The sequence below is a fragment of the Acanthochromis polyacanthus genome, chromosome 9, assembly GCF_021347895.1.
Source record: "Acanthochromis polyacanthus isolate Apoly-LR-REF ecotype Palm Island chromosome 9, KAUST_Apoly_ChrSc, whole genome shotgun sequence".
NCBI lineage: Eukaryota > Metazoa > Chordata > Actinopteri > Pomacentridae > Acanthochromis > Acanthochromis polyacanthus.
This window is the reverse complement of record NC_067121.1, coordinates 7,594,262-7,615,337: the sequence shown is the minus strand read 5'-3', so window position 1 is coordinate 7,615,337 and position 21,076 is coordinate 7,594,262. Positions and strand designations below refer to the sequence as shown.

General features: G+C 41.9%; 1 protein-coding gene across 2 annotated transcripts in view; it reads right to left on the bottom strand.

Annotated features, from left to right (window-relative positions):
- The window catches only part of LOC110963949 (receptor-type tyrosine-protein phosphatase N2-like), a 280,181-nt gene that overhangs the window by 73,507 nt on the left and 185,598 nt on the right, over positions 1 to 21,076 (bottom strand). For both annotated transcript variants that reach the window (XM_051953002.1, XM_051953003.1), the window contains one exon: positions 8,553 to 8,765. In XM_051953002.1, the coding sequence (XP_051808962.1) occupies positions 8,553 to 8,765 (213 nt within the window). The remainder of the gene's footprint in view (positions 1 to 8,552; positions 8,766 to 21,076) is intronic.

Genomic DNA, 21,076 nt, shown 5'->3' with positions numbered 1-21,076 from the left:
GAAAACTCAACGTGGATCAGCACAACACGGCGGACCGTGGGCGTCCTGTGATATACAGCGTTCATATTGCAACGAGCCCACACGGCCAACTGTGCAGCTGCAGCAAAACCTCCTTTACGATGTAATTAAAACCGCTCCAAAATGGCTTCCCTTCGAGAGCCAATTAGAGGACGGAAAAGAAGGGCAAAAAAAAAAAAAAACCCGGAGGAAACAATAAAAGCAAGGGACAGGTTTAGAGCGTAAACAGTGCAAATTTACAGTCCCAACACCGTTTTCCTCCGTACGAAACACAAGCACCTTTTATTTACAGGAGATTGATTTTTAGCGACGCTCACTTCATCATGCTAATCACCGTGTTTTATGGTCTGGATGTGAGTCTGGCATGTTTTCTATTCCAGTTTCGTCTCTTATTTGTGAAATTTTTGCCATTAATGAGAGAATGGGTGGCGTCTGAAAGGAAAAACATTACGTCTAAGTGGAAGGAAACCCCAGATGACTTTAGATGAAACAGTAAAACTCCTGAAATGAGGAAAATAACAGTTTCGCTGTTGAAATCTCCTTGCAGACTCTTGGATCTCGTCATAATGTCTGTCAGACAAAGCATCGTTTTGAAAACTCCCCGAGGTCATCCAATAGTCTGGTCTGCATTTTAATGCCACAAATGAGAAAAGATATCTTTTCCGGGACGCCCGTACTGTCTGTTCCTGTCTTCTGGATTCATTTTTCTGATGAAATAACGCACTTTTTGGGTGAATCTAAGATCGCGGGGCATCCATTTCTACAACTGCATTAACTTTGACAACAAATAAAGGTGGGTAAACGTTCACCGTGATGGATGGCCGACCTCTGGCGAAGCTTTGAGTCCTTTCAAATTGATTTTAAAACAAAATGAAATTAATGAAAACAAATGCCTGTCTAAGGAGGCGAGACATCAATCTCAAAACTGATGGCAGCGTCTGAGAAACGCTCAAAAAAATTATGAGCAAGAGAGCCACTGTTATGCTGCAGATGTCCTCTTGATGTATACAATTACAGTCCTGAATCTGCAGAACAATACGATAAAAAAGAGTTAAAAATGCACCTTGGTTTCAGTGAAGCAAAACCCCATCAATGTGAGTTTTCTTTACACTCGAACGGACTTTTGTTTTATGGCCTTAAAGCGAAATAAAAACCTCGACGCAGGTTGTTTTTCAAGGTGCCAGAAAAGAAAGCGAGAGATCAATGAACGCCACCGAGGTACAGGAAAAGGAGTTTGCACCTTGAGAGAGATAAAAAATCATATTAACAGTCGCTGCTGTAAAACTGAGTCAGTTCATCTGAAGAAAAGGTTGAGAGAGGAAAAAAACTAAAAGCTTCTCTCTGGTGGGCGTCGTGCCAGAGGATCTGCTCAGCGCCACGTGACGAATCGTGCGTCACCCCGGGGCGACGGCGGGCGTGTGTCGCCCAAAACACTCCCCCTGTTCTGTCTGAAAGCCCGCTAATGGGGGAGGAAGGTCGGGATCCGCGGGGCCCACTGGGGCTCCGGGGGCCGCTCATGTTTACACGACCCTCCGACCAAAACAAATCCACCCGAGCGCCTCCAACAAACAAACAAACAAAAGGGGCGACGCGACACAATGTGGCGCTGTCAAGACGAGGCTGCCAGGAACAGGCACCGATAACAAACACGTGATTCAATGTGGCAAAGTTAGAGTAGAGCTGCATTTAGCCTATTAACCCTGAGACGCATAAATGGGTCAAAAATGAGCCGGTGAGGTCGTTTTACGGTAAAATCTTTGGAAGCAAAAGTTTTTATCATTTCATTTTCCAGTTATTCCTCAAAAAACATGTTTCTGATATAATTTCATTTAAATTTTTAAGTTACTTTTTTATACTTTTAAAGAAATCATGATATTGGTTTTGCTGCCCCAAGCTCTTTATCATTGACAAAATCATACAAGAGGCGTTGAAGTACACAAACTTGGAAGGATGGAGAGCAGCAACAGCTGGAGGAAACAAGTGGAAAAATTTCAACAGAATGGATGCTGACATTCATCTATTGTTGTTCTGTGTAACATTCTCCTTTTTCAATCATCAAAATACTCAAAATGTGCTATAAAGTGAAAAGTAAACATATTTTCAACATGAAATCATTCTTGTGTGGACACAAATGTAATACAAACAATAACACAAGTGATTTTCTGAACCAAAATGACAAAAAATAGCAAAAAACCCCACATTGATTCTTATATGCGTCATTTTTGACCCACTTATGGAAGATTACAAGGTCCAATCACTCTAAAGGTTAAAGACGAGAAGCTGAAATTAGTGACAAAAGTAAGAGATTAACTTAAAAATGGAACCACTAGCACATAAAATTGCAGAAAGTTTTGCACGGATTATAAACACATAATTGCATTTTAATGGAAAAAACCCCAATAATACCAAATCTTTAAAATGGTCCTAAAACGTAAACATTTGAAGGTTAGTATTTTATATTGTAGATGATGTGGTATCGTTAAAAGTCCAGGAAAAACTTCTAATTGGACCTAACAATAATAGTTTTCTCAATTTTTTATGTCAAGAATGAACTCAAACTATATCTATTGTTAAAGACTGTGTGATCTGTGTTAGAGCTGCAGGGATTTATCAGTTAACTATTAAAGTATTCATCATCTATTTTGATCATTAATGAATTTGGGTGGGCATTTTCTTTTAAGGAAAACTGCCGAAATTCTTTGATTACAGCTTGGACATTTGGTTTCTGTGCTGGTTTACTTCCTCCTTCATTACAGTAATCTGAACATCTTTGGGTTTGGGACAAAACAAAACCTTTAAGGACGCCATGTTGGGCTTTTAGAAACAGTGATGGACATTTTTCACCATTTTTTTTACTTAAGCGTTCAGAGTTCAGCTCAGAAATCCATTCAAAAGTAACTCTATTGTCACTAATAAACAAAGAAATTCAAAACTTGGCCTTTATTCATCGCAAATAGCAGAAACCGTGTCTTTCATCAGATTTTTCATTAAAAAGTGAATTAAAAAAATACACTTTTTCAACCCTATCATCACTAATATCTTTCATCGCTATTTAAATGAAGATATTTCAAAGAACTACGATGTAGAATTCAAAATATGTCATTGCTAAAATCAGAAAGCATGTCTTCTGTTGGGTTTCCATCAAATGTTCAACTTAATCTTTAACAAAGAAATCAACGTGAAACTTTGCTAGTGGGCTGGAAAAATCAACACAACACAGATTTCAACCTTTATCGTCAATAATTTTAGAAACTCTGCCATTTATTGCTGTGTTTTCATAAAAAAAGATTTTAAAAAGAAATCAGTGTCAAAACTTTGCACGCATATTGAAAAACTTGAGATTTCAGACTGTGTCATCACCAATACAAGTCACCCTGGCTTTCATCATTGTATTCTCATTGAAAATAATAATGTAGAAAAACATTTTTTAAAGAAATCAATTTCAAAATTTTGCAAACAGATGTGAAAAAAAAAAGATAAAACACAGATCTCCAACTAAAATTAGTCACAGAGCCTTTCATTGCTGCAATTTCTTTTGAAAAATGTAATAATAAAGATATTTGAAAAAGAAATCAACGTTAAAATTTCACGAGCTGACTAAAAAAGTCAAAATGATACAGATTTTACATTTTATCATCACTAATATTAGCCACAGAGTCTTTCATCGCTACATTTTCCTAAACAAAATTTAATAATTAAGATATTTTAGAAAGAAATCAATGTCAATCTTCTGGCCAGCAGACTGAAAAAAATCAATACGATACAGATTCCAAACTGTATCGTCACTAATATTACAAACTGTTTCTCTCATTGCTGAGTTTTCATTAAAAAAAGCTAAATTAATAGAACTGAAATCAGAAATCACTGTCAAATCTTTGCTGGCAGATTCCAAAAACCAACATGTTTCGACTGGATAGTGGTTTGAAATCGGCATTTAGGATGTTTAATCTCGCAGCAGAATCTGTAGTTTTTGCTCCTGTAACTGAGCAGACTGGTGTTTCCACACGACAATAATTAACACCCACTGAGTTTTCTTGGCGCAAGTGAGGATAGAATTCAGATTTCAGGCGTCGAGGTGTTTACTTAGAGATGCTGCAGACTCCTTGCAGTGGCTCTGGACATTCATTTCTCCTGCAGAAGCATCCAGGATGTGTCTAATTGCTGGAATCTGATCTACTTTGTGCACAATCCATGTTGTCCAATATAGTTTACTGACTTCAGCATTTATTCCAACATGCACACTGTGAGTCTGAGCAAAGATTCAGGGTAAGATTTTCAAAACTGCACCCTTGTGGACGCAGTGAGATCAATAAAATCATGTTCTGTTCTTTAAAACTAACTGGAAATGGTGTGATTCTTTAAGGGAATGTTATCAACAAACTGAGAGGAGAACTGAGGAGGACAGAAGGTAAAGAGACAAAGGAGGTGTAGGCCAGTCAGGGAACGACAGTTATTGTTTCCTTGTTTAATCTAAATCGAGATGTACTGGAAATGTGTTTTGCACTTATTCTTTGGCAGCGTAAAGATGTTATCATGCCAGTGGAAGTCCTTGAAATTGAATTGAGACAGAGAGAGAGAAAACAGGCCTGGAGAGAGGCAAAAAAAGAAAAAAAAACGAGAAAGACAAGTCAATAACCCGCCATTTAATTCGCTCTTAAAAACTTGCAGAAATATGCAAATATCTCCATTAGTTCAGAAAAATTCACGGTGTGGGCGATGATATCTTTAAATGAGATAATGCTGCTTCGAGATAGCATCTCCTGATTTGTGGGAAAATCCATGGAAAAGTTTCACTGCGACCGATGAGCTCACTGCAGAGAGCTTCGTCTGCTTTGAGGAGCAAAAAACAAACAAAAAAGAGACTTAAAAGTAGGAATCAGATGTAAAGATAAACCGAAGGTGACGTTGAGGATTCCCACGTCGGCCGGACGAGCGATCCGGGGACCGAAGTGACTGACAGGCGTGGTCCCGCCCAGCGCTCCGACACGCTGCATGCGCTCCTCCGTCGACGCTTGTCAATCAACGTCGCCTTTGTCAGCGGCGGCCAATCCCACGTCGTCGCTACACCGGGACCGTTTGACTGACAGGCCGGGAACAGAGGAGCCAAAGGTGGAGGGGATTGAACGGAAGGAAGGCGGCGGCGGTGGCGGTGTGTGTGTGGAAAGGCGTGAAGCGACGCCTCAAACAAACGCGCCAAGGGCAAGTATCATTAATATGCAGTAGCTGGCGAGCGTGAGCGTGAGCGTGCACGTGCATCTACAGTGTGTGTGAGCTGCAGTGGTAACGGCCGTCAGGCTGCCTGCCGCTTCCTGTCGGCTTTAATTGCATGTAGCCCTGGAGACTGAACACACAAACACCAGGGAAACCCCTCCACGCTGCTGACAGAGACGAGCTGCACACGGCTCAGACACCGAGGCCGTTCACCGAGGACTCAGGAACGGAGGGAAGAGAGCCAGAGCTCCGGGAGTTTGAGCAAACACCCCGAGAATGAGCAACGCGAAGGTTTCCGTCAGCTATTAATCAGATAAATAACACGTAAACACAGTCTTAGGTGTGAATTTTAATTAGCAAATTCCCAATTAGGGGCTTAAAGCAAATCTCGGAGGCAAGTAACCGAGAAGATAACAAATATTTCACGAGGAAGGTGTGAAATGTCAGCCTGTCGATGACTTTTAGAAACTTTTTTCAAATCTCCATCTTCACAACCAACCGATAAACAATAACTCTCTGTGCAAAGAAAAGTGGCTATACAGGTCTCCAGTGATGAGGTAAACCTTTGACGCAGCAGCAACAGTCTATTCCAGGAGTTAAAAATCCCCAGAGAAGAGCATAAAATGTAAGCACTTAGGGGAAGGGCCGGGCTCATTATAAAATCAATGCTCACAGGACCACTCTCATTTAAAAACATGGCGGGGAAAAGGTCAGGGAGAGAGACGGAAAAATCTCAATCTAATTCTTTGCTCAAAAAGCCACTTAATATTGGATTGTGTAAATTAAATTTCACACTTGGCTATCCAGGCCAAAGGATAATTACAGCAAGCAGAGAGGTGGAGGGATATAACTTGAGGTGAAGAACCTGTTGGATTCGTCATGCTGCACGTCTCAAACAACAAATTAGAATCAGCAAACAGCGTCAACAACGACACGAAGCAAAATGAGCAACATCAACAAGCTACTTCCATTAAATCCCAACATCAGCCACAGAAATGCAGGTTACCTTAGAAAGTGTTGCATTTGTAGTTAAGTATTTTTTTTAAAAATCTAAAAACTAAGATGAATGTGGAGCTCAGAATTAACAAATTCATTAAAATGTGTTTAAAAACATCATTTGCATCCCGAACTTTATATTTACCAAATTTATTGTAAATTGGAAGCAGTACAAGACATTTTGCATGTCCTGTGACATATAAAGTCATCTATTGGTTATTAAAATGCAAAAATAAGTTACTTATAAACACATATATACTCCAAATGACAGTAGCTGCCAGGCAAATCAGGTGGTTGTTGGGATTGCAATACCAGATTCTGAAGAAATTCTCAAATAATATCTCAATATTGTAGATTTTCCTCATATATAAGCTGATTTACCTGGAGATTATTCAATAGTTTGACCTCTTTAATGTATTTTGATGAAAAAAATCACTCCTTCACTTTAGGACACACCATACCACTCAAATACCTCAAAAGAAACCACTCCTACGGTCTTTTCAGCTTGACAGATGACACAGGAACACTTCTTTTACAGTAATTTGCAAGCCGTACAAGAAATCTTACATGTGAAGGGACATATAAAGTCATCTATCGCTTAGTAAACGTTAGTAAAATGCAAAAACAGCATACTAATAAACACATATACGCTCCTAATAGCAGTAGCTGCCAGACGAGTCAGATGGTTGACGGGACTACAACACCAAATTCTGAATACATTCTCAAATAATATCCTATTATTGTAGACTTTCCTCCTATATAAACAGTTTTTCCTGGAGATTATTCAATCATTTTACCTCTTTAATGGATTCTGATGAAAGGAAACCCTCTTGGACACACCATCCCACTCAAATACCTCAAAAGAATCCCCTACTGTGGAATTTCAGCTTGACAGATGGCACAGGAACACCTCCTTTACAGTGATTTGCAAGCAGTACAAAAAGTTTTACATGAGCAGAAACGTACACTACCAGTCAAAAGTTCGGACACACCTGCTCATTCAATGCTTTTTCTGTATTTTTACTACTTTCTGCATCGCAGATGCATACCGAAGACATCAAAACTATGAAGCAAAACATACGGAATTATGTATCGAACAATTGTGAAATAAGTCAAAACATGTTTTATATTTTAGATTCTTCAAAGTAGCCAACCTTTGCTTTGATGACAGCTTTGCAAAGCCTTGGCATTCTCTGGATGAGCTTCATGAGGTCCTCACCTGAAATGGTTTTTACTTCACAGGTGAGTCTTGTCAAGGTAAATTTGTGGAATCTCATGCCTTCTTAATGGGGTTGGGACCATCAGTTGCGTTGGTACACAGTTGACAGCTCTATCTGACAACTCTTAGAATCCATATTATGGCAAGAACCAATCAGCTAAGTAAAGAGAAACGACAGTCCATCATTACTCTCAGAACTGAAGATCAGTCAGTCTGGAAAATTTCAAAAACTTTGAACGCATCCCCAAGTGCAGTCACAAAAACCATCGAGCGCTACGGACTCACATGAGGACAGTCCCAGGAAAGAAAGACCAAGAGTCACCTCTGCTGCTAAGGAGAAGTTCATCCGAGTCAACAGCCTCAGAAATGGCAAGTTAACATCAGCTTAGATTAGAGCCCAGATAAATGCCACACAGACTTCTAGCAGCAGACACACAAAGTGAACAGATGGTCTCTACATGCATGGTCCCATCGTAAGGCATGGAGGAGGAGGTGTGAGGGTGTGGGGGGGCTTTGCTGGTTTCAGGTGATTACTTATGAAGCTCATGGAGATAATGCCAAGTGTGTGCAAGCAGTAAGCAAAGCAAATAGATTCTTCCAAATAGAGTGGCTTTTTGGAAGAAATTAAAATATATGTTTTGATTTATTTCACATTTTTTGTTTACTACATAATTACATACGTGTTCATTCATACTTTTGATGTCTTAAGTGAGAATGTACAATGTAAAAAGTCATGAAAATAAAGAGGAAACATTAAATGAGAAGGTGTGTCCAAACTGTTGACTGGTACTGTATGAAGTCATCTATTGCTTGGTAAAGCTTAGTAAAATGCAAAAGTAACACATTTACGATCCTAATAGCCGTAGCTGCCTGACAAATCAGATGGTTGATGAGATTGCAATACCAAATTCTGAATAAATTCTCAAATTATATCTTGTTATTGTAGACTTTCCTCCTATATAAGCTGTTTTACTGGACATTATTCAATAATGTGACATCGTTAGGGATTCTAATGAAAGAAAACCTTCCTCAAAAACCCTCAAACCTCAAAAACAAATCTCTACCGCTGTCTTTTCAGCTGGCCAGATGGCACAGTAACACCTCCTACCTGATAGGTGGCGGTAGCATCGCCGCTTGTATCCGTTCCCAGGTTGGTGAGCTTTTCCTTGAGCTTGTGGTGGGAGCGATGGCGGAGGCAGTAGACCACAGTGGAGGCCAGCAGCACGCCGACGATGCACAGGATGGACACCACGGTGAGGACGAGGAACTTTGTCGACTCCGCCTGGCTGTACTTGGTGGGGATCTGGTTGATTTGGCTTCCCTGTGGGCCACAAAAAAGCAGACATGACATTAGCGTTTTTTTCATCCCAGCCGTTCTTTCCGAACGTGGCAATGCCGGTACCAGGGTGAGAATTTAGATTCAACCAGCTGTGGTGGAGGCTGTTGCGGCGGTGTATAAACCGAGCACCTAAAAGCGCTTTCAGGTGGTTTCACTGATCAGCCAGACAAGAGGAGCTAATCTGCAAAATCAGCTGGCGGAGTGTCTGATTGGAGCGACGCTGCAGGCTCTCAGAGCTCCATCCCACATGGTTTGATAGCCGCAGATTAAAGCATGAGCCAAACAGACCAGAAGAAAAGAGCAAAATCTATCTGAACCCCCCTTTAAAGCAGTGATCACTCTCACTGCTAATGATTCTCCTTTAAAACTAAACCTGAAAGTGTAATTCATTCCCCTCTCTTTTTTTTTTGGGAAACACATAAACATCACTGTACTCGATGAAAAGTATAATCACGAGCGTTTGTTCCACCATCTGTGCCCAGGAGTGCAGAGAATACATAAACTCCAGACACACCGCTCTCTAAACTGAAGGAGTTTTTCTACCGACAGACGTTGTGCTTCGTAAAAATTCCGACCGAAATAATCCGCTGCGCGAGAACCAGATCCTTCGGCAAACAACTGCAGATTAAAGATTTCTTTTCAACCAGCCTGCTGCTTAGGACGACACGACGCACTGGAAAAACCGAAGGGTTTTTTTTAATATATTGAACCGCAGAAGCTGCAGCTCCGACTGCTGTTCATTTTCAGCGAGCTCCACATAATGGGCCTGTTGCGTTTTACCTGACTACCAAGAGTTAACAATAGGCAACATAATTCCCTATTATTACGCGCTGCATAATGACCTCGACAACAAAGAGTGAAGCAAGAACCGAAGGAGACGAGCCGCAAATTGTGCTGCCGATGACGAGGCCCGCGGTTGCTCCTCACAAAGAAAAATCAAAAGAAATCAATCGCAAAAACATCTTTTTCTCGACTCATTCTGTGTGTGATTTTATTTTTTATTTTTTTTGCAGCACAATAAAGATTCATTTCCCCTCTTGCTCAGCATTAGTATGTTAAGCTTGTTTAAGAAAGTTGAGGGGGAAAAAAACTGAGTTAAAGAGTGGGGTTGGTAGGGGAGTAAATAAAGAAAAAAGAGAAACCTCAGGGTGGTAGAGGTCATACAGATTAGGCGAGGTGTGGCATGGTGAGTTAATGGAAAGGAGGCTTTGAAAGCGGTGGAGTTAGGGGGGAGGCGATCCTGTCGACTCCCCCCTGCCCGCCTGTCAGAAACCCTGGGAGGTGGGGAAACGGACCGATCCGCTGGATTGTTCTGGAATTCTTGTGAGGTTTCAGGGGAGCGACCCGCCGCCTCCCCTACCTCAACACTGTCAACATCACTCCATAACGCCCTCCCCCCTTCCTCCAACCGCCTCCCCCTCTCCTATGATTTCATTCATTGACGCCGCTGCTGCATTCAGCACCTGATAAAGAGCGCCTGCAGAAAAGACCCACAATGGGGGTACAACAGTTGTGCGATGCTTTGTGGGGTGTCCAATTTGCTCGGGGAGCTCTAAGCCGTACTGTAAAAGCTGGTTGCATAGTAATGTGGTGGCCCTGAAAAGGAAACAGTGGGCATCTCTGACACTGAAGAGCACCACAACGCTAATAAAGCAGAGCAAAAAAAAAAGTGAGAAATTCAGCTCTGAAGTACATAAAGATTCATCCGCTGGCGAGTTACTATTGTTCATAAATCACGATAACGCAGGAGGTCGGTTGTACGACGGAGCAGATACAATTGATTGTGTGTTTTTACTGCTGCTTTTCATTAATGTAAAAGATTTCAGCGGAAAATTCAACCATTAAGGAGGCGTCATAAACAAAAGTAGCCGAGGCTGTGGGCTCGGCGAGGCCATTAATAATGCATTATTGCTGATTCCACATGCTTCCACCGCAATCATCTTTTGCAAAATGTGTATTTTTTTTCTCAGTTTTTTTTTTTTAAACCGTGGCTCAAATAACTTCATTTGTCATTTTACTCCCCGAGTCATCTCATTGTTTTGTCAAATTAAGTTTCATGGAGAGGGATTGCATCTCGCTCGGCTAGTAATGGCCCATAATTCAAGGCTCTAACTGTAACAGCTCCGTCATCTTTCACGGGACAGATGCCGGCGTTTTCCAAAGCACACTCCCCCTTCCTCCCCCTCAACACCACCACCGCCTCCCTGATTCCACCTCCCCTCACCACCACCACCTCCAACACCACCGCCTCTCTTGGTCTCTTTATCATGGCTGCCTAGCATGTCTGTCGATTGATTCAAACAAATGCACCCTGACCCCACCTGCTTAATCAAGTTTGGTTGCAGCTGTTAGTAACAGTAAAATAAAAAAAAGGGGGGCGGATGACTTGTTAGTTCAGGGTTATGAAAAACGAGCAGCCGCCTCGCCGCCGCTTGCAGACGTAGCAGGAATTTGCAATGATTGAAAATCAAATGTTTGCTCGGGACAGGAGGCGGGAGGCAGGCAGGCATTACTGTGCAAAAGGCTGAGCAGCGGCAGCAGCAAAGCACTGTAAGCGTGTAAAGCATGTTTGTGTGCGACGCGTCTCCAATAATACGACGTTATCTGCTCGGCTCTGCAGTTCTGAGGCCTTCTCCTCCAGTGGCTTAACACTTTCAATCAAATCACACTCTGAGGGTTTTGATGGTGAGAGCTGCTGCTGCTGCTGCGGAGGTGAACTTGCAGCTCAGCCAAGAGAAACTACAGGAAATGTGATTTACGTTGCATGTGTGATTGCAAGTTTAAAAAAAAAAGAAAGACAACAAAAACATGAAAAATCTCAGACGAGAATCAGGGTTGAATCTGCAGCTAAAAGGAATGCAGCCACACAGAAGACTTCAATCTGCATCACGCCTGCCTCTGATTTTTAATTTTTTTTGCATCGTTCAAAGCAGGGAAAAAAACAACAGAAAAATACAGAGAATCCTGTACATTTCAGGGGGAAAATCAGATGTTTTGATCAAGTCGTTACCAGCAAGCGGCTAAAAAAATGAAAGGAGAATACTGTCTCCCCAAAGGCAAAAGGGGAGAAGGGAGTTCCTTTCATGTTTCCACTTCTATTGTCCATCTGCTCCCACAAAAATTGATTGTACTTGCAAATTTTTTTTCATTTCACATCGGCAAACGTGATTTGACGTACGCCGCACAGCTCCTCCTGACTGAGTATTTCTGAAAAGCATTAACATACAACGTCAGGGATGCTGGCTGGCTGTCTGGCTGGGTTCATCCCTTTTCAGCAAATAGCAGACACACTCCCTACAGACACAACAGGAGCAGAAAAGAACAAAAAGAGCGAGAAAAGAAATGTTCCACTGCAGAGCACCGTTTTTAGATTACATTTTTTTATCATGTCTCTTCTGGTGAATTTTGGATCCAGTTTTGCACCAAAATCGTGTCTCCCTCGACCCACGCTCAGTGTGACTTCACATAGGTAGCACCCTAATTCTCATCGAATAACAGTAATCTGATTTGTGGCTGAAAATAAATGGTAATAAAATCGGTTAAGATGTTAGAAAATTGAATGAAATCTGCTTTAAAAGTGCAGCAGTAGAAATAAATGTGTAAAGATTTGAGATGGAGGTTTGGTGGTGGACTGGTTTGGTTTCCTAGTTGGTCTGAGTGTGACGGAGTGTGTATGTATGTGCGTGTGTGAGTGTGTGAGTGAGTGAATGGGGGTGTGGATTAGCCAGGCTTCCATAGACAAAAGGCAGATGGATTTGCACGGCTCTGGCTTATTCAGAATGGGTGAAAAAAGGTCAGAGGCAGAGCGGCGGCCGGCTATTGTTTTCCTTCACGATGACTGCTGTAGGAAACAAAGATCTGTCCCTCACCTCTGATTCATCCCGGGCCTTTGAAAAAGTTCAGCCAGGGTTTTTAACAAAACCTTTTCAGCAAACACAGAAACACAACCGCACACAGCTGCGTGTGGAAGTGAATCAAACTACACTCGGACACGGATTCTCACAGGTTACGCTGCATGTATGCGTGCACACTCCCACCTTGAACGCTCCTCACACGCATACAAGTACAAATGCACTCAAGTGAAAGTTCGCACAAAACACCAAGATTCAACCTCAACTTAAAAACCAAGCAGAAAACCCAACATATTCATCTTCCCTCTGCAGGCGGTGTGAATCAGTTTCTATGTGATATCACAAATTGCATACTAATTAAGGACACTCCTTTGACAACATTAATAAAAAATAAATAGATCTAAAGTTTGCACTCCTGCAATCGGAAACAGCACCTGGAGAAAATGTAAAAAAACCCAGCAGCAAGTACCATTAAACTGAATGTTATTACAAAGCTACAGTGAGATGCAGCTGCATGAAGCCCCTTGATCAGGGGGCGCGTCAGTCAGTGTCTAAACTCCACGGATACTCCCATTGCGCCTTCACCTTTTCCTTTAAAAAGGAAGTCTACTTTTTGGCTCATTTCGGGTGGAACAAACACTATAAGCAAACATGAAACAGTAATACATTTGAGAGACAGCCACACAGGACTGGGTGTTCAATGAGCACTCCTTAGTCCTACAAGAAGGAATGAATGAATGAAGATGGGAGCAACAGCAAGGCAGGACGGACTCGTCATCTTTGGTACAGATTTTTTTTGGGAGGGGGGATATGAGCCTATGTTAGCATGCACAAAAAAATGAAATCCTACCAAATGGTGAGGTAATGCAACAGACACCTCCTCCTCCTCCTTCTCCAGCTGTTCCTGCGTCTAGTTCCCATTCCACTCGGGCTTCACGGACACCACCGTCTCAGAGACACCGGCGGCAGAGGAAGAGGAAGAGGAGGAGGAGAAGGAGGAGGAGAGAGTGAGTGGGAGAGAGAGGGAGTTTCATCTCCTCCCATCATCCCCGTTGCCTCTGTTGGAGATAAAAATCTCGAAAAGAAAGTTCCCAGCTTCCTCCTCTTCCTCCTGCATCTTCTTCTTTCTGCCGTCATCCGTTGTAAAGAAAAAAAATTTGAAAATGCACCAACAGATTCGTCTCCGTTTTTTCTTCCTTGACGCAATTCGGCAGACGTTTGGATCGGAGAGGAGAGGAGGACCGGCAGCCTCCTCCACTTCCACAGAGAGGAATGAGATGCTATTTTTTTTCTACCCCCCCGATACAGAGAGAGAGAGAGAGAGAGAGAGAGAGAGAGAGACTACAAAGTGCGCTGTAGGGCTCCTCCTTATATTCCTCCCATCCCTCCCTCCATTCCCTGCCTGTCTACAGCACATGTCACCTCCCCTCATTGCCATGGCGACCGCTCCACATGTTGCCGACAGGAGGAGGAGGAGGAAGAGGAGTTGAGGACAAGAGAGTTAAAAGGGGTGCAAAAAAAGGGAATAAGGAAGAAAAATGAGGAGAGGGCGAGGAAACAACGAGGAAGGAAAAGGGACGAGCGGTCGTCTTCGTAACTCACTCAGGCTCAAGCTTAAAATCTCGTTTCCCTTCAAGCAAATTGAAATTTCGCCGCAGATGGTGGCCACTTGAAACAAACCTGAATATCTTCGTATCAGATGGAGAAAAACTTGTGTCTTAAAATTTCTCTTGAATTATCTTTACTGGCATTGCTGTGTTTCCTCTTCCAACTCAACTCTATTAAGATTTTAGGACGTTACTAGAAACCGTGACTTGTTAAGAAGAATATGTCGTGCGCAGTTATCGGAGACAAGCTTGCGTCAAGATTTTGGTTTGGTTTCATTAAACTGACGTCTGTCTCTTCTAGAAATCCATTCAGCTGTGAAATTATACAGCCAACAGTGTATAGAGTTGTTTGACTAAAAAGTGAGAATGATGTCTAGTTAGTACTATTTTAAAAGCACATTTTCATTTGTCAATTCTCGTGTGCGATAGTCAAACATTTTTCTGAAAAATACTTGCTCATTTGGTGTTTCGATGATGGTTTTAGAATCTGAAATCTGTCAGAGGAGTTAAACTGGGCTGAGATCTAGTCACTCGTGAAGACCACAGTATCATCTTCATTAAAGCATGAACTCCTGTGTTTAATGAATATGGGCTTTGTCATTGGGGAAGAGTTTGGGATAGATAGATTCCCTCTAAAGAGGCAACTGGACCCAAACCATGCCAGTAAAATGCCTCCAAACACTGTTGTAGATCTTCACACTGTAGAAGTTGAGGCCCGTACCTTTAACTTGGGGTACACCTAATATGCATTTGCCCACTTGTTGAGACTATTACGATGGTTTTCCACATCTCTGTTGACCAGTGTCTGTGGTTTTTATCCCACTGAACTCTAAAATGAGCACTTATTTGTTCAATAAGAGGAGGCTTTGGCCAACTGTGGTACACCAGACCAGGTCTTTACCCTTGCAGAGTTGTTGAGGGGTTCTGCAGACCCGGAAAAGGACTCTGACCATGTTCCCGACCCAAACCCTGATGGGGGTACTATGGCAATACTGGATATCTGGGCAGTTCTTAGGAACCGTCTCGTCTTTGTACAACCAATGTGAGAGCTATGTCCTCGGCACAAAGTCGAATATGTTTCCGGCGGGTTCAGGACTTCGTTAGGATTGTTCCTTGTCTGGAAGAAAGAAGTCAGCTGAGGTGGCTATGGCATCTAATCCTGGCTGCCTTCTTTTCTTGGGTTTTTTGGCCATATCCAGCTGGGACGAGACCCAGAACTCATTGGAGGGATTTCATATCTCAACTGGCCTGGACATTTACATTTCATTGCGTTTGTCACTGATCTGTACATATATGTGCACAAACATTAGCCTATGTCATCAGGAGAGGGTTCGGAATTTTTCCGTCCAAATTTTGGATGCTGCTGTTGGACACATAAAGTGAAATGTTGCTTGATTTAGTGAGAAAAATGTATTTATAACACATTTCTTTCTCAGTAGATGGAAAACAAAGCTAGTAGGGAATAATGACAAATGTCAGGGAAGATTTTATTTTTATCTGCCATTTTTGAACACTAAAAGTAATGACTTTTTTGTTTTGCAAAACAATTACCTAAAAATAAAAACTTTATTTTGACATGCGTGAAGCCAGTGATGCTTAAAACAGTTCCCTCAGCTGCATGCACATATTGGTGGATCTATGTTTTTTTCATCCACTGCATACAGCATTATATCTTTTGTTGACTGAGGGAAAGAATAATTTAGTGTAACAGTTTGTGCTGTTAGCTAAGGAGGTGACCCACCCCGCCGTGGCCACCCTGAGGCCGAATCCACAAACATGACTAATGAGTTATTAGCTGCTGAGGCACTGCAACCAACAGCTGCCGCAAACACTGGAGGACGATTACACAACTTTGTGAAGAAAAAAACACTTTTTTCGCATTTGTATGCAGTTTTGCGGCGGACTGAAAACTCCCATCTTGCCACTGTTTGGAGATGCTGCCTAACGCAGATGACGAGGTTTCTTGCTGGGGGAGTGTGTGAGGATGAAGAGGGTGGGGGGGCTGTTCAGTTTATCTTTCTATTCACTCCCTCAGCTCCTTCACAGACACCCCCACACAACCTTTTGTCCCCCTTGGCGACAGCTGGAGGTGGCAGGCACCGAGGACCCTGCTCCACTCTGTGAGCCGCCGATGGTGGTGGTGGTGGGGGGGGGGGGGGGGGGGGGTTCGGTGGAGGTTGCTTGGTGGTTGGTGGAGATTTGGGAAGCTTTGAGGGGAGTGGGGGGGTTTGATTAGTGCTTTTCAGTTTGCATCTCCCCCACCACTCTCTCTCTCCACTCTTTCTTAATTCTCCCCTCGACCCCCACCTTCCTAACTATCAAGGATCTGAGCTAACAGAACTCACCGCTGTTTCATTTCCTTTCCCTTTTAGCAACGTGGAAGAAAGGAGGGAAAAAATGGCTTTCTGTTGGAGTTTTTTTTTTTGTCACTGCAGCTACGCCAACGCAGACACACCGTCACCTCTAGCTGCTTCCACTGTTTCCACTTCAGTCATAACAAGTAGCAGATTTAACCAAATCTGGACCGAACTCTGGTTACTCTGGCCAATCATTTCATTCCATCGATGCATTATAACTTATTGTGGTGCAGCTATGAGAATAACAGGACACCTTTCACAATATTATATCAGTACAAAAAGGTAAATATTTTAAAGTTGGACTTTACATTTCAACATCTGTTGAAGAAGAAACCCTGTTAAACCGAATTTCTGCTCCTTGCTCAAGAAATAAAGCAACACATTTCTGAACAAAGTGGAGCTATAACAGCTAAAGATGTGGATTTTTGTCCTCAGGGGGCCAAACAGGAGCTAAAAGTAGAATAAAATGCACCTTTTTACATCTGTTGGCTAACATATTTTCTACGGAAACTATTTACTGTATCATGATAACGTGGCAGATGTGCTAATGGAATATCTCCATGGGGTACAGAGGAACATTTCCAGCAACCATCACTCCTGTGTTCTAATGCTACATTGTGCTAGCTAATCATGCTGAAAGGTTAATTGCTGGTTAAAAAACCCTTGTGCAGTTATGTTCGCACATGAATAAAAGTGTGTGTCTTCATGGAAAACAGGAAATTGTCTGGATGATCCCTAAATTTTGAACGGTAGTGTATATTAATGCACCAAAGCCACAACGTCATAGCTAAAGTTTCTACTTCCCACCAATTTAGGGGATTCTTGGCAACTACATCTTAACCGTCTTTGCAGTCCTCACATCTGTTATTATATCACGACAGCTCATCGTATGCCATTATTTGCTTAAATGTACAACTCACCATATTTTTTTTGCAAATTTACAAGCTTGTTTTATTACGTTATCCTCTGACGGCTGATTATCCGGAACATTTCCACCTCAAGGACAATGTTTCTGCAATATTTGTTTGCTGTTAACGCTGTTTTTATGAACTGAACTAAGGTGAAGCTGCTTTGTGAGCCGAAATTGGCGCGTACGCTCTTACTAAAACACCGTGGAACAGGTGTGAATGAGGTCACGGACGCCGATGTTACATATGTGTTTAACGTCACCTCCATCCAGAGCAACCATTCGACACTTCTCCTGAACACTTCTAAATGAATGGAATGCACCGTACCTCATTCCACGAGTACAGTACGGGGTCAGCAGAGGAGCAGATGTGCCGTGTGAGATACCACAGTTTTGTACTTATACTTTACAAGGATCTGACAGCAATAGATTTGTCTGAAAGGAGCATTGTGTTCATGCTGAATGGTCTTCCTGCGCGTTAGCTCTTATCTACGAGCAGAATCTCTCTTGGTGGTTTGTTGTATTTCTTCTGCCTTGCTGTTCTTTACTACTAGGAGAGCTGGGAGATGGTATCAGAGTTTGTTTTTTTTTTAACTCCTGTGAACGACTAAAGTAGAAGATAATTAGTTGTAAGAAGAAAAAAAGGAGGGAAATGGTGGTGGCTGGACACAGAAATTCAAACCATTTTGGTACAAATTTGGCTTTGTAGCCCAGGAATGCAAGCACAGACGTTCACAAGTGGGAGTTTTTTTTTCCAAAGATAAAATGCTACTTTGCATTCAACTTGAAAGAAAACTCGGTGCCTCGAAATTAATAAGCAGATCACGCAATAAACTCACAGGGAAGGAATGGTTGTGTTGGTTCTGCATCCTTTGAAGCAAGAACATACACCTGAGGTAGACTGTAGCAGCAAAGTCTTAACAAAAAGATCTTGATAAAACATTAGTTTTTGCTCGCGAATAACCAATTAAACTTCAACCCGTTATCCTTTTATCTATTTAATACACGTCAGGAAAGGTGTATATCAACATTTTGCCATTATCGCACTCAAAATCACAATCAAACAGCCTCAAGAGCTGTTTTAAGCTAATGTAAAAAAAAGATATTTTAGTCTCTCAAGATGATGCAGATACCAGGTCTGGTAGCATCAGCTTTATTGTGGTGCTGTAGTTATACAGGTTTATCATGCTGCTGCAGGCGGTCTATAAAAACACGTACTTAAAATGCCCTAAAACTCATCTCATTGAGTATTTAGAAGTTGTTTTTTAATGGAAGAAATCCAGTAACACCTTAAAATGGCAAGGCTGTACTTCTGCCAATGTTGTTTCCTCTACAATGTGCAGATCTATGAAGCTTGAGCACAAAAGCCCTCTTACATCTCTGCTAAAACACTGTAAAACTACTCTGCGCCGAACAACAGCAAGTGGTAATACTGGAGTAATTTCAGCTTTAAATGTCTGGAAGCTGATTCTGGAAAAGAAGAACTTCATACAGAAAGTCTAAGTCTGGAAGTTGACAGGATTAGTTCCTCAAGTTTGCAAAATATGAAACTGCAGAAGTCCAAATTTGCGTTTTTGAGAATTTCATCTGCGGATTTCAGGTGGAAACTCTCAGCCATGGTGTTAATTGTTTGTTTCATGTGTCTTCTAGATTGCAAAAAACCACATGTGGACATGCTAACAAGATTAAAAAATGTTTTTTTAAATAAGAATTTTGGTAGGACGCTTTCAGATTCTTACTTAAAACAGTTCTTTTTATGTAATTTCAATATAAAGCTGCTGTATCATCTCCTCTAATATAACCACATGTGATATATGTGTGCAGAATGCATCTTGCGATTTATTTTGATATATTTTTCCAACAGTTTGGTTACAGCAGGGGTTATTGCAGGGATTCGACTCACACGTGCCTTTTTTAATTTGGAAAAAACAGCCACTTTCATTAAATTCTGCAGATTCTTTGCAAACAAAAAACAACCTTCTTTGGTAGTGTGCAGCAGATTTGAGCTACTTCGTTTAAAGTACAACATAGAGGCCGACAGACTGCACAGGGAAGTTCATATCTGTTTGTACTTGTTATTCTGACGCCTTGTTTGCCTCCCTGTTGATGAGATATGTCAGTAAAATTATGTTTTAACACATTTACTCCTACTTTCTACAGTGCTATACAAGATGTTCAGTTTATTTAGGTGTTCCTGTTGATTTATAGTGACCATTAAGCTGTGGCGTGACACCACATGACCTTATTCTCTGCCACCACTTGAAAGCCCACAGAACCCGGAGTCCCTTCTGTCATTAACTGCGGATGAAAGAAGGATTTTAGACCAACAGTCTCCACATAATGAGGAGAAAACATCACTCATCTCGCAACCTTAAACACAATCGCGTCTGCCTTTGTGTCTGACGGCTTCAGGGAGGCATCAACTCGGCCGTCAGCTCTGTCAGATACAACATCAGAGGCTGTCAGTGCTCACAAACGGCTTGTGTCATATTCAAACGGTCACCGGCGGGCGCAAAATGAAAGAGCCTCTCTCTCTTGTTTTTGTACCAAAATGACAGCTCATTCAGCCCAGGACCACCAAACTATTGTCCTTTGTGCAGCGCGAGATATTTCGGATTCCTGTGACCCCCGCTCGCCTTGTCTTCTAGGATGGCACCCAGGACAAAAGAGCCATCATCCGCATGATATGGTAGCCCCTCAGCCCTGACGCCCCCTGGGACATAAATCTTCGACATACAGTAAGCAAGCATAACATCTGGTCTGACTGACAAACGGACGGTGGAAAAAGTGTTTGCTACGGTTTGGAATACAGCCGGCGAACTGCAGTGAAAAGTCCAGGGAGCAACGTATGAAAGAAGAAAACCAAGATCTAGCTTAACAATAAGACTCGAGTATTAAATTTCTGCACATTTCTACGGTTAATGCCTGAATTATGAAACTTTTGTGGTTCATTCCGTCTGACGGATGCACTTTTTCCTCCAACACATTCATCCAATGGCTGGATTTGCATCTAAACCTGAAGATGCACATTCTGATATATATCTAAAATGCAAGCTACCAGACTTTAGATGTGACAATCGACTTCTGGACTTAATTTCGTAATGTCGGAGGTGTTTTGTGTTTCCTTTCCTTGCTGTATATTTCATTTCTCTCTCCTTCTTTCAACTCCACCTCCTTCTGTTCCCTTTTTAACTGACCTGAAGGGATGAAAATCCTCAAATCTGTGTTCGCTTTATACTCATTATCGCTATATATGTGTTCATTTGACTACCTGAAAACCTTTTACTGCTAACATCCAAGCTCTGAGCAAATTTTAAAAGCTGGATTTGTGCTTGTTTTATATTCAACTCATTCAAAACAGCAGATTTCGGTGCACATGTGTATAGTTCTCTATTTTCTAGTACACTCTCTCACTCCCTCTTTCCGTCTAAACATTGTCTACCTTTCCTCTCTGCTTTCTGTCTATTCGCACTTTTCTGCACACTGTCTTCTACCTAAAGCTAAGCTCACTTCTTCACAAGCTGGAAAAACGGCTCGACAGCTGAGGCAGATGTAACTGTCTTCCCTCTGC